Here is a 15,260-nt window from a genome sequence, read left to right on the forward strand (position 1 = left end):
GCGCAGAAGCTCAGAATTGGTCCAGGGCATGATGCTGAGAAACAAAACAAAACTGTGCAGTATGCAACAATAGTCCAATCAAAAATGTATACTCATCCTACGGCTAAGCTTATTCGCTTACAAGTTTATACATCGAACGGTTAAATAAATCGAAAAGGATGTTGTAAATTAATATCGAAATTTTAGCGTACTATTTTTGTGTTGCGTTGTTGACTTGTCGATATTGTTCGCATAATCAAATTGTATTTCAATTTGATTTGTTTCCCTCAAAACAACAAAGCCTACAAATAAAAAATGGTATGGATGGGAATTAACCAATTTGTTTGTACTGTGCTGCTGTTGCATATGATTAAGATCAGTTTTTTTGGTTATAAAGTGCTACTAGGCTTATGTTTGGAAGATTCTTAAATCTTACTAAACCGGATTTGTATTGATTTTCTGATGGATGACAGATTCATTTGTTACGAAAGTCTTTCAATCACTCTGCGCTTAAGAGGCCGCTATACAATGCTACTGCTGTTTTGCTGGATATTTATCCCTGATTGGTGTGTTCCAGTTGTGTTAACATATGTATTTTCTTTATGTTATGCTTCATTGCGTTTGCTGAGCCGTCTGCTGATAGTACCATTTGTATTGTATTCTTTCCTGAATTTGCTATACAAAACTTACTAAAAAACGGTTTCTACATTCCTTTGCTTTCACCTTCTTTTGTTCCATACATCTTCTGTTTAGAAAAAAAGCTTCCTTTCATTGAATATCCCTCAAAGGATAAGTTATTCATGAAATTGGTTGCTTGCCTAGTAAAACAATTTAGTACGACACATACATCATGTGCAAGAAAAAACGAAATTAACTAATTATAATACGATGCTTTGACGCTATTTTTTGTATTTGAATGGTGAGAGGACATTCTAACAGTTGTTGAAAAAATTCTATATATTTCAAGTTCATTGGAATAAAACATCATCGTGTACAAAAACTGGGTGTATGTTAGAGGAAGAAAAGGTTTGATAGTAATATTAAATGTACCAATAGTTTAATGTTTGCTCTGACATTTCGAAACATTATTTCCTTGTTTTGTGAAGTATTTTTTGTTCTTGACCGAATTAAAATTTCAAGCCCAATGTTTAAACTGAACACTCGGCTCCAATAAGAAAACAATAATAGTTACGTATCGCCCCGAAACTACTGATTTCTCCGAGTTTCTTACAACAACAAAATAATAGAACGAATAATATTGCAGTGATCAATAACTCTAAACTGCTTTCAAATTTCTACTCCCGTAATTCGGTTATCATCGAAGAGTTCAATGCAAATGTAAAGAACACGATCAAAAAGATCGTGTATGAAAAAGAGAAAACTGCAAAAAAATAAAAAGGACCAACAACAGGTGAATGCGAGTAGGTTGAACAAGTGTCCAGTGAAGTGGCGTGCTCTCGGTGAGAGACAAATTAATTAGGCTAAGAAAAATAGAAAGAAAACCAAAAAAATCCAAAAACGTCCATTCTTCATAGAAAGGAGCTGCAGGCTGCAAACAAAAGTGATAGCTACTAGAGAAACTTTTTGCCGGTCCCTTTAGAAAGGTGGCGCAATTTGGTCGGATCGATTTTACACTTTAGTTGCTGAATGAGATCGAAAATTTTTAGCGCCGGGCCTACCTTCAGATTTAGCAACGTAATAATATCGTCCTTACTGAGCTGCAGCAAACGTTTGCCATCGATATCGTTCTGCACAAACTGTTCCGCATGTACGGCACAATCATTGATCGTAAGAAAAGTCGCAACGTCTTTCACTTCCCAGCTTTCTGGCATGATCTGGCCACTGTTCGAAACTGCCATACCGAAGGAGGACGTTGAGTTCAGTATGCCACTTACGCCGACCAAACCGGAGTTACTGCCGTTCGAGTTACTGAGACCACCGGCCGTACCACCACCGACCGAGTCTGGTGATCCGCCACTATTTGCTGAATCGTGGTGAATAAGTCTAGGTATCGTTTTGTCTATCTCGTTGTCCGCAATCTCCGACGACGGTGCTGTAGACGGAAGCCCGGTAGCAGAACTGGACTCACCATCCTCGTCCTCCGTACGCATATCTACTTCGTCCGTATCCGTGTTGCCCGGCCCTACAGTAGCGGTTGCCGGTCCACTGGTGGTTCCACCGGGTGATTGATCGAAGATTGGTCCGAGCAAACTTGTTCCACCCAGCAGCGATGTTGTTGTGTCGTGGTTCGTTTCGTGTTTGATAAATGTGTGTAACGCAGTCGATGCACTGGTGACGCACCCACCACTCAATCCAATGCCCAGCTCCGGAGGTTGATGATTATGTTGCATTTGCATTTGATTGCCCATCAGCAATGGGGTGCCAGTGTCACTCGAATACTGTTGCGATAGCTGACCGCCCAGTTCGGTCGGAACCATCTGGCCGAGCGAACTGTAGTCGAATTGGCCTGGGTTTGCGGACAACAGTTTCTGCTGCTCAAAGTGTTCTTGCTCCTTTTTTATTCTTGCCGTTCGTGTCGTGGGCGCTGGTTGGGCTGCAAAATTATCGATATAATATGTACAACCTATTATTTCTGAAGGAGATAAACGGTTGAGATCGATGAGAGGAAAAGTTAATATGTGTTAATCGTGTGTTTGATGATGATGGTTATATTGTTGCAGAATGCGGAAATAATATTAATCTAATTACATTCGACTATTTACAATCACTAAATATTAGTGCTGGTACATGGTAGAAAGTGATCTTCAATTTCCAGCAGATTAGCTAGTTCAAAACTAAATTTACACTAGAATACCCACTCTACAGTATGTACACCAGCATTATATTCTAACTAAAAACTAAACGAATGTTAAGCTGGGCTGGTCCTGCCAATACCAGCTAACTCAATTACATTTAATTTTAAAGTCTCTTTCCAACTTACCGTCATCTTGTGGTGGCTCCATTTTCAGCTTCTTCTTTCTTTTACCTTTTTTCGTCGTTTTGGGTGAAATCTTTTGCGTCGGTACAACCTTTGGCAAAATACGTGGACCCTCCAATTTGTGACCGACAAGCACACACCAGCCAATAGGATATATATCGGGACTTTCACTATCCAACCACTGATCATACTCATCTTCCCAACCATCAAAGTGTACCTTTAGCAAACGACCAACCACCCGCGCAATCGTTGCAACACAGATCAGTCTTGGGTCCATTAGGTCAGCAGATTCCAATTTCATTCCAACCTATCGCACACACCAAATCATGTTAAACTTTCTTTGTTCATATGAATGCCACTAGACACTTACCTTAAAACGTTGTCGTATTTGGTCTCGGTGAAAAATATCCTCCGTCGCCGGTTTACACTTGGTGTCCAGCAGATATTGTTCCCAGGTGAAGGTACTGTGATCGTATCCTTTCGGTGGTGTTAGGGTTATACTGTTCTTTGCACAGAATCCAACCGGAAAAATGCAAGGCGATTTTTCGTGATAGCAAAACCAATCCGCCCCGTTAATGTCCGGATCGTACGAATCGATGCGTACCATGATGTAGCCGAACTTCAGTACCGTCATCACGGTGGCAACACAGATCGAGGAAAGGTTTAGTGGATCGACAGCTTCCAGCTTCATGTTTTCCTCGAACCCTGTTTGTTTTCCATCGTAACAATACTCTTCAAACTGGAAGTTCGTTTTAAACAGGTCCATCGTAGCATCGTCTTCGTGTGGCTCTAAAATTTGATCACTTGCCGCTAAAATGAAAGACAAAACAAATTGATATACCCACATAACAATGTCGTGCGATTGAACAGCGAACGTAATACAATACCATTCATCCTGTCCATGTATTCCTCCGGTGCCGCCAAGTTGTGTCCTACCGTCGTTGCCCAACCTACGGGATGTATCAGCGGTGAATCCTCGTGACACCAGAACCCATAATCATCCGGTGAACTGTCGTAGTACCGTACGTACAATCGTTTGCCGATGATCTTACTGATCGTCGCTAGTTTCACTTGCGAGATGCGATTTTTATCCACCACTTCCAGATTCAAACCAACGCGAAACCGTGACTTAAAACTATCACTAATTTTATTGTAGAATGTCGACGGAAGAGTGCGCGCATTCGAGAGCCTTGCCACGAGAAACTCCTTCCAGTCCGGGGACGGTTTCTCAATGCTCTTTGGTGGAATCAGCGGTTTGCCGCGTGTAGCACACCAACCCACCGGGTGAACTTCGGCCGAGCATAGATTAACCCAGAAATCCTTCGAAGCATCGCCATCGAAACCTTCGTAGCGTAATAATGCCTTGTAACCACAAATGCGTAACACGGTCGCCACCCAGAAGCTATGCGGTATTCCTCCAATTAGGGCCTGCGGTACATCACAGTCCGTGTTTTCCACCTCCACCTTCATACCAATCACAACGTTTGGCCACATATCGTAACCGGGCGCGTGCTTGAAACAGGTGACGGGAGCGGCGTAAAACTTTGGTTCCGCTAATGCTTGCGTCCAATCATAAGAATTGTGAAACTCATTCGGTTTCCGACGAATGCTGTTGATACGATCGTCCTGTGGACACGGGGATGGTAAACGGTTCCCCTTTGGTAGCTGAGGAATTTCCTCCTGTGGCAATAGTTCTTGTAGCATGCCAGCGCCACCAACCATCTTACCACCAAACATACCATTCGTGGCACTACTACTGCCATCGTGACTATTACTATTGCTATGGATACCTCCGCCACTGACAGATATCGGCTGAGTATGCGATGTTCCAGACATCTTAAACCGATAGCCGATCGTTTGTACTTGTTCTTGATGCTGATGCAGTTGCTGTAACGGCACACGTTTGCTATCCACGTCCCCCGAGGACAGATTCGAATCGTCTATTAATTGGTCGGGTGGTGTCGATAGCAACCCGATGCTGGAGGACGATGTGTTGTCGGTCAACGAGGACGTGGCCAGATGTCTGCTGTTGTCGTCGTTTGCCGTGCCCGGTACTTTGTTTCCAGGTCCTGTTCGGAACGGTGCACTGTACACGCGTAGTGATTCGAATGAGCGAGCACATGCCAAACTACAAAACCGTCGTTGCTTTGTATAGAACGAATGTTTTACACCGATGGCACCGCATTTTTCACAGATTGCTAAAAAAACAAACAACACAGGATATGGTGAAACATTACAACATCTTATCACTGACAGATTATCACAAATAAAGGAAGGGATTTTAACTTAGGGCTCATTAGACGGCAAAGAAACTCTTCTTCTGTTCTGTTTACTTTGTGTGAAATTGAAGATTGAATTTAGTAATAAAAAACTAAATAATAAAGTAAACTTGAAAAGAAGCTTTCATCATTTTACTATAAGATTGATTCCATTCCATATCTTGATGGCTTCATGTATGTTTAAATAAAACCAAAATTGATCTGTCGTTTCTTTTCTTTTATCAAGAAAATGAAGTGCACAGTGTATATGGCGTGATATGTAAATGCAAGGGAGAAAAATACTTTAACATAAAAGACTAATTAGTACTACCTGCACACAGTAAAATCATAGCGAATCGAAATGGAGGCAAATAAATGTAATATGATTAAAAAAACATAATAACTAAAGAAAACCTACCCATGCCATCGCGTTGTATAGGAATCACCGACGGATCTATGTCACCTTTGTAAGCTATAGGGGTTTTCAGTACCAGACCAGGTCGCTTCACTGGTCTAATCTTTTTACTGGGATATCGCTCAACCGGCATTGGGCCGCCGTAAAGCGTAGCAGGATACGATACTCCACTGCCAAGTGATTCTTGCTGCCGTTGCTGCTGCTGTTGGAATCGTGAATTCGATTGATTCGATACGGCACTCTGATGGTCTACGTCCATTGTTTCCGTTGTGCCGGGACTGCAACGGCTATTGCTATTACTACTGTTGCTGTTCGATGCATCCGCCATAACGTCATAATCAAGGAAGTGATGCTGCAGCATAGCTGGATCGTTCATAAACTTGTACGGTAGCAAATTGTCCTGACCGGACACGGAAAGGTAATCATTTCCTGTGCTATTATTGATCATCTGTTGATACTGTTCATAATTTTCCAACGCGGCATGATCCTCATCTTCTCCAGGGCCCTCCAGTCCTTCAGTATTACCATCATCGTCCGAGGCTGGAGATGAAGTTGCAGCTACAGTACCTGTCGATGCCAGTGTCCTGTTGTTGACCGCAAGCTTCCCACTCGCGTCCATTAGACGCATGCCAATACCGGCCAGACCTGCTGCTGTCGGTGGTGTATCGCCATGCGTTGTGACGTTATTCGCAGCGGCTATTGCAGCGGTTTGGTCCAAAAATCCATATCCACTCAGTGCAAGCTGTTGTTGCAGTAGTTGCTGATGATGTTGCACCTGCTGCTGCTGCTGTTGCTGCTGCTGAATATTGAACAATTCCGGATTAGTCAGTGCCAGTGCCTCCGCAGCATTCGGCACTGCGGCCAAACCGGACGGCGTGGGTATAGCCGTCAAGTGTCCACCGTATTCACTCATGAGCGAACTAATGGCAGCAGGATTCATGTCCTGCTCGTTACCAAGAGTGTGTCAATTCCAATGATGACCATATATGCGTTCGCCCGAATAAAGATGTTTTGATAGAGAAACAACATGCGCCAGAAATTCGACACGTATTCGTGTGTATACACACATGCACACAGAAATTAATTAACAATTATCAACGTCAAACAGTTATTAACACCGGAATTCACACGTACATAATTGGTTGGATGTAAAACATAAACATTGCACGGTAATATAATTAATATTATTTTTAGTGACGATAGAGTGGGAAATAGTTTATGGCGAGAGTTTTCGATTACGATAGTTCAAAATAACATCAAGCATCGATTGAAATCACGGGATCGTACGAGTATTTTGAGGTACATTTGATACCAATTTCGTTTGTTCAGAAGACATATTCGATTCAACGGTGACACAACGTTACAATGATGAAGGATGGCGCGGGTGGTGTGCATCAGATCCATCGTTTGTGTGTGTGTGTGTGTGGGTGTTTTTTTTAACATAAACGTAAGACAAAACCAAACAAGCATAAAAAGGGGGAAAATAGAAGAAAAAAGAAATGCAAATTAGACAAGATGAGAAACCAAAAACACAAAATAACATACAGCAACTGAAGCAATAGCTGTTTTATTGTTAGCCACGTGAGAATGGGTGTCCTAATGCCAAACAAGTGTTTGTTTTGTTTGTGTTTGACGACTACTTAATAGAAAAAAAAAAAACAATCTTTCTTGATGTCGCGTAAAGTAAAATGCGAATGTTATAACTTATTTTTTGCCTCAGCAAACCGGAATGTTAAGCATACTTGGAACACAGATAAACATATCTCGTTGAAGATATGTAAAGGATATTTACGTTTGAAATATTTGCTATTGCCTTACCATAGTTTGGGTCTGTTGTGTGATGTCTTCCATAACGCTTGGTATCGGCGGTGGTCCGTAGTAATTTGTTATGTTCTCATCAAGCGGTGAAGCAAGCTGTCCCATCCAAACCATAGTACCAAACTCCTGTGGATTCATACTAGGCAACACTCGATTGAAAGCTAAAACGAAAGGAATAAGTTTCATATGTTTAGTGCCAGAATAAACATACACACCATTGTGCAGAGAATATCGTGAGCTTTCGTACATGTGTGTGTGTGCATGTTTGATTATGCATGTGTTGGTTGACAGTAGTACTTTGGAGTTTGGCTGTAATGAGCAAGTAGTTAAAATAATACCGAAACGAGCTAGATCATAGTGCCCCATTGGTTTGTTTCTCTAGAATAAAATCGTACATCTAATAATATAAAAACAATAAATAAAAACTGGAGATGCATTATCAAAACGCCTGTGTTAAATGCAACACACACACACACATACACATACGCATAACACAATCGTATTCTAACGTATGACAATAATTGCACGATTCCTTTCAACGAGAAGCGGGTATATTTTATAATTTTCTTTTAGGCTCTATTCGCAATGTGTTGCAAAGACAACGATTGCACTGATTCAAGTATTATGAAATACACATTGTACATGTTTAACAACTATTTAAAACCTATCGTTTACATTCACACCATAAATTCAATGTTTGGGTCACCAACCGGCGCAAAATAAATGAAAACATAAGCATACAAAACGGCGCTGCAATATCTTACCGCTTTGAAAATATAAGGCCATCCATTTAAACGCACTTCACTATTTGGAAAAAGAGAGAAAATAACACATTTTAAGGATGCTCATTAGCAAGAAGCTTGCAAAGGAAACGATGAACAATACACACAAACACACACACGCATACATCACACAAACACAACACAATCTTCGACACTCCGCCTGTCATATGGCTGTTTCTTCCTTTCTTCTTTCCTTCCTGTTTGGCTTAATGAAACGGAAGGCTACTTCGTGTACCTCGTTTTCGGTAATCTCATCCTTTTGGCTAGCGGAACACTTTCGTACGGCTTATACGCAACAATATCTGCCACAAAAACATACTCACCATTCATATTTGACCATTAGCACGACATATCGAGCTTGCGTTTTTCCCGTCTCTGGCGGGGAAGTAGCAGCAGCCGTATGAATTTTTCGCTTCCCAAGCCGTCTTGGCTACCTGCTTATTCGGTAGCGCTGGTAATGCCGCGTGTATACGAGTTGTCTCCGATACGATTAATCTATTGCAACGCAACGTTTCGCGCTATTGTTTTTAGAGTGCTCCTTGCAGCTTGTATCGATGAGCGAGAAAAATACAAAAAACGCGCTGGTAAAAAAATATCTTGCACTCCAAAGCGCGAAACCAAGTGTGTACAGCGAAGGTGGTTGCAAACGCGTTGCGTACGGATGAGGTACACTGACAGCACTGATCACCATGGCAAATGTCAAAAGTGACATTGCGGGCTGGCAAATTCGGTTGCGAAATGCATGATTTTTAGCACATAAAAATGGTATTTCTTTGCGCAATGCGAGTTACAGTATACCTGGTTATATCTTAGATTGTTGCAAAACGAGTTTTAACGTTTTTAAGCATACAATTTGCGTTGTTGAGAATGAGACCGTTGCCATTTCAAAGATTCGGAGAACTGATTCTATGAACCTTGGGTAAACGATAGATTATCCAAAACCAGAAAGTATGGCAACTCTGCAGCGCAGTGTCAACGAGATCACGTCACTTCGGATCGTGTTTCTACACGCAAAAGCGGTTAGTTTAAAATTGTTGGTTAGTTTAAATAATATTGTACATACACGACAAGTAATAGTAGAAACATAGTGATTACAACTAAACAGTTTTTACTTCAGACATTAGAGTGAGGGTAGATAATAAAGCATGGAAAGCATAATTGTGATTCGAGTTATAAATGAAACCAGACATAGGGCCATGCCCTTTATTCAGACGAGAATCCGCGTTGAATTTGTAATTTTTAAGAAACCCAAAATTGCACAAGGGTGGCGTACGGGTGTGACAATAGCATTGATGATGTTGTATAGGTTGGCTGCCAACCGATTTTTTCCAATCTGAGGAAACTACTCTCCGTAATATGGTATTGGCATACGCATCTGATGCGCGTACTCTGTCCAAAACTAGGGACACCTTCTCCGTATGTGTAGAAGGATAATGCGATCCGCTGCAATGACGAGTTCTCGACCTATAACGCGAATTAGAATCGCCAGGCTCCGATGGGTTGATTATACCATTGCAATGACTCTGGACTACTCCCGGATCCTGTAAAGTACGTATAGGACGTCCACATTGTTAGGGAAAGCATGGTAGGTTTGAGATGGTGTGATGTAGTTGATGTATCTGTCGGGATACAGAAAAGTCGGGATATAGCATTGGCAGAGGACGGTGCTTGCCTTTGGCGTTAAGAGGACCCATCTATTTTTACTTAGTAAGCGTTAACATTCCTGAAAGGAATCTCGCAGGAACAAATTTCTTCTTTTTGTTTAAATCACTAAAGCTTAGGTAACCTTAGGTAACTATTTTTGGTTCTCGTTAATTTGTATTTTACATGTAGCAGTAAACGACATCCTTGTAATGGTCATGTTGCCATCTGTACACCACTGAGGTATCTCTTATTAATAATAATGTTAAAATAACTCGACCGTTCTGTAGTTCTTTTGGCATTGTAGTTGCAACATGCTACTCTAGATAGATAGTATAGCCTATACAATCCCTTCTTCCTGTTAATACGTCCACGGCGTACAGAAAGATAGCATGTCTACCCCTATATCTGTGCTTAGATTCATGGGGAAATCCAACCCCTTTGAGAGGATGGATGATATAATCAAATTGGGGGTATTGGGGGGGCTCTAAACAATTAAGATGAGCAGGTCCCTCAAAGAAACCTGGAGTTGGAGGGTAATCCTTACCAGCCACCTGCAATACGAACGCAACGAAAGGAGCCCATGTGTGACAGATGTGAAGAAGAGGAATGTAACTAGATAATGGTATCGCTCTTAACATTATTGTTCTTCTCTAGAAATAATCTTAATCGGCAAACCAAAATGAGACAAACAATCAACAATCGATCGGTCTCACATTGATTGAAATGATTCTATTTTATTGTGTTGGTAAAACTAGTACATTTAATCGGAATTACAGCAATTGCGCAACGGATCACACTATCGCATCATCGGTTAATGCTGATATGTGTATTTGCAAACATCCAATCACAATTTGTTGTGGATGATAGTTTTTTTCTTCCACTGGTGCGTGTGGGGTATGGTGAGAATATTATTCTACTTGATTTTATTGCTTTTGCTATCCATGCTATCACTACGCCTATTTCTGTTCCTTCCCATAGGGTGGGTGCGATGTGACGACGTTTTTCGCTACACTTCTTGTTCATTGACTGATGCACTAAAACTCACTACTAAGATTGCTCTCACTGTGATTGGTATGTATTATAGATTAGTGTCAGGATGCAACCTGACAGTTAGCTACATGGTGTAGCTGTTTTCTTTGCAAACACTGTAGACAAAAATGTCAAACTCTTAACCTAAAATATACACACGTGCTTCTGCACTTCCCGATAGGAAAGTCGTCCGTGTCGCCTCAAGCTTCTATTACATCCGAAAAACTATTTCAGGTTATGGGCCCAGTATAACCCAAACCTAGTTCATCTGTTTATTTTTTTTTCTCATCGTAGTCTCCCTGAATACTGTTGATCCAATGGAAGAAGAAAAGAAAGTGTATCTTTTCGATGGTACGAATTTCAGCAACTGGAGCTTCCGGACGGAAGTGTTGCTGGAGGAGCTGGATCTGATTGATTGCATTCGTGTTGAAGCGGAAAAGGCTTTGGAATGCAAAGTATTGGCTACTGATTCGGCTGAGGTAAAGAAAACCAAGGAGGACCAGCTGAAGAAGAGGAAAAAGAAGGATGCTAAATGCAAATCGGTTTTGGTGCGGAATATTGCCGACTCACAGTTGGAGTATATAAAAGGTAAACAGACCCCGCGAGAGATTTGGACCACTTTGGAAAACCTTTTCGCACGTCAAGGAACATGTGGCCAGTTCTATATTATGAAAAAGCTTTCAGCGATGAAGTTTGTGGAGTCAGGTTCTCTCCAAGCGCACCTACTCGGGTTCGAGCGGATGGTGCATGATTTGGAAGCAACCGGAATCAAACTACAAGAAAGTTTGGTTGTGTTTTACCTGTTGCAAACCATGCCGAGTTCATATGGACAGCTAGTGACTGTCATAGAAACACTGCCTCCGGAACAAATGACGCTGGACTTTGTAAAGGCTCGTCTTCTCAGCGAGAGTTTGAAGCGAGAAAATAATGGAGAAATGAGCGAGAAGAACGATTCCATGGCGTTTGCTGGAAAAGCCCAGAAACATAAACTGAAGTGTTTCTATTGTAAAAAGTTTGGGCACAAACGCACTGAATGTCCCATATTAAAAGATCGGCAAGATAAGAAAAGAATGTTTGCACATGCGAAACCGAGAGCAAATTTCGCTGATGCAGAAAACCATGGTGGTGGATCAAATAAAAGCGTAAGTTTCGTGGGTGTGAGCAGGGGAAATACAGTTCCCATTGAGTCGAATCGTATACGATGGTATATCGATTCAGGATGCTCGGATCATCTGGTAAACGACAAGACGCTATTCGAAAAGTTGCATCCGTTGCAGAATCCAGTCGAAATAGCAATTGCGAAGGACGGTGAAACAATCGTTGCAGAATACACCGGTACAGTGAAAGTAATAACGCTTAAGAATGGTAAATATGCTACATATATCATTCACGATGTACTATTTGTTCCTGAGCTGAGATGCAACCTATTTTCGGTATTGCGTGTGGACAAGGCAGGTATGCGTGTAGAGTATTCGAACGGAGAAGTAAAAATTCATTGTGGATCTGACATCATAGCGTGTGGTTCTCTACAAGGACAATTGTACGAGCTCAAGTTCTGGAGATCGAATTTCGACAGAAACAAAGTGATGTTGACACATGGTCGTATACCGGAAAATATGGATTTATGGCATCGTCGCTATGGACACTTGAACGGTAAAAGCCTTGAACATCTTTTTCGTAAGCAAATGGTATTAGGAGTAAAAATGCCATGCGATTCGAAAGATTTCAAAGACATGAATTATTTCATGTGTAAACCGTGTTTGCTTGGTAAGCAAACTAGAAATCCGTTTTCAATACGCGAAGGAAAAAGATCGTCACGGGTACTGGAACTGATCCATTCTGATGTATGTGGACCAATAACTCCAATTGGAATATGTGGTATGAAGTATTTTGTTACTTTCATTGATGATTGGTCGCATTTCACAATGGTGTTTCTCATCGAATCAAAAGATGAAGTATTCAATATGTTCAAGGAATATGAAGCTCAAGTAACCGCAAAATTTGGGCAGAAAATAAGTCGACTTCGCTGTGACAACGGTGGAGAATATCGAAGCAAAATGTTCGAGAGGTTTTGCAAACAACGAGGCATCTACGTAGAGTGGACGGTTCCCTACACTCCAGAACAAAACGGGGTTAGTGAACGTATGAATCGAACTCTAGTGGAAAAGGCACGTTCTATGCTGGAGGATAGTGGTATCGACAAGAAATTTTGGGGTCAGGCAATACAAACTGCAGCATATCTTACGAATCGGAGCCCATCATGTGCGATTCCATCTGGTGTTACACCATACGAAATGTGGGAAGGTAAGAGACCTGATATTACTAACTTACGAACATTTGGTTGTAGCGTATTTGTACACATTCCGAAGGAGCACCGAAAGAAAATGGACGCGAAGTCATGGAAGGGAATTTTTGTTGGATATTCCCATAACGCATACCGTGTATGGAACGAAAGATCCCAGCGAATTGTGGTTGTACGTGACGTCATATTTGATGAATCTAAGCGATACGAACCGGTTTTTGAACGAAAAGCACCTTTTATGTATCCTGCAGCTGAGAATGATCCAAATGATAAAAATTGTGAGTCGTTAATGATAAATGATGATGAACCTCAAACATTAATTGAAGAAGAATCGGATGACGAATTCGAGAGTTTCTCTGAAGGAAGCGGAACAGCATCGGGAGGTTACCGTGATCAATCTGAAGCTGAGCCAGAAAGTAGTGAGGAGTCAAGTGCGAAGCAACGACCGCAAAGAAACCGCAAACCTCCTGAATGGCATAAGGATTATGATGTCGAGTTTGCGGCATATGCATTAAGTGCAACGGCATATGTGGAAAACGTACCAAACTCCTTGGCAGAAGCCAGAAATCGAAATGATTGGCCCAAATGGGAAGCTGCGGTACAGGATGAGATGTTTTCGCTGGAAAGGAATAATACCTGGGTTTTGACGAAATTACCTTTGGGTCGTACAGCCATCACCAGCAAATGGGTATTCCGAATCAAGAGAGGAATAAACGGACAACCTGATCGGTACAAGGCACGTCTAGTGGCCCGTGGTTTTAGTCAACGACGTGGTTTTGACTATAGTGAGACATATTCTCCTGTTGCGAAACTTGACACTATACGTACTGTGCTCGCAATGGCAAATCATGAGAAGATGCTTATACATCAAATGGATGTGAAAACGGCCTTCTTAAATGGAGAACTGCAGGAAGAGATTTATATGCGTCAGCCAGAAGGTTATGAAACAGGAACAGATTTGGTATGTCGTTTAAAAAGGTGTTTGTACGGATTGAAGCAAGCATCAAGGGCATGGAATGAGCGTTTTCATTCATTCGTTAAATCTAGATTGAGATTTGAAAGGAGTATGATCGACCAATGTATGTACATCTGGAAAACTGATAGAGGATTGGTGATCATGCTGATATATGTGGACGATATTATCATCGCTGGTACGTCATTGCGGCTGGTGGAGACGGTGAAGAACTGTTTGGCACATGAGTTCGAGATGACTGATGCAGGGGAAGTAAAATACTTCCTTGGTATGCACATCGATCATGACTTGAAAAACTGTGTGATGAAGATCAGCCAGAAGCAATATTTGGAAAGCTTATTGCAGCGATTTAAAATGGAAAATTGTAAGGTGGCATCAACTCCAATGGAAACCCACTTGAAGCTTCCTCGCGGTGAAGAGAAGGATCGAACGAATCAACCCTATCGAGAGTTGGTTGGCTGCTTGACATACGCTACGTTGACTACACGACCAGATTTGGCAGCTGCTGTTAATATTTGCAGTCAATATCAAAGTTGCCCAACGGATTTACACTGGACTTACTTGAAGCGAATTTTGCGCTTCGTCAAGGGAACTTTGGATGTTGGCTTAGTGTTTCGTGGAAACCCTGAGGCAGTGACGATGGAAGTGTTTTCGGACGCCGACTGGGCAAATGATCCTGTAGATAGGCGATCTATCAGTGGTGCAGTGTTCAAAGTTTTTGGGTGCACTGTTGCTTGGATTACCCGAAAACAACAGGTTGTCTCTCTTTCATCGACGGAGGCAGAACTAGCAGCATTGTGCGTAGCTGCATGTCATGAGCAGTGGTTGGTACGACTGTTGCGAGATTTAGGATACGATCCTAAGGAGCCGATATGTTTCTACGAAGACAACCAGTCGTCCATAAGAATTGCTGAAGAGTCGAAGGATTTTGGACGCTTAAAACACGTTGATGTAAAATTCCATTATCTTCGAGACTTGATACGGGAAGGAAAAATCTGTCTGAAGTATATACCATCTGCAGATCAACAAGCGGATATGATGACTAAGAGTCTTCCAGTAGCGGTTTTTCGTAGACATTGCTCAAGCATTGGTTTGGCTAACTGTAGCGGTTGAGCAGGGGTG

At 41.7% G+C, this 15,260-nt stretch overlaps 1 protein-coding gene across 1 annotated transcript; it reads right to left on the minus strand.

Annotated features, from left to right (window-relative positions):
* Positions 1-1,550: 1,550 nt before the first annotated feature.
* On the minus strand, positions 1,551-7,594 carry LOC128712597 (polycomb protein Sfmbt). The gene is made up of 6 exons (XM_053807488.1): positions 7,409-7,594; positions 5,594-6,533; positions 3,805-5,115; positions 3,288-3,727; positions 2,921-3,224; positions 1,551-2,572 (listed from the first exon to the last, which is right to left on the minus strand). The coding sequence occupies exons 1-6, from the start codon at positions 7,592-7,594 to the stop codon at positions 1,551-1,553; spliced, it is 4,203 nt and encodes a 1,400-aa protein (XP_053663463.1).
* Positions 7,595-15,260: the final 7,666 nt, after the last annotated feature.

This window comes from Anopheles marshallii, chromosome 3 (assembly GCF_943734725.1).
Source record: "Anopheles marshallii chromosome 3, idAnoMarsDA_429_01, whole genome shotgun sequence".
In the NCBI taxonomy this organism is placed as follows: domain Eukaryota; kingdom Metazoa; phylum Arthropoda; class Insecta; order Diptera; family Culicidae; genus Anopheles; species Anopheles marshallii.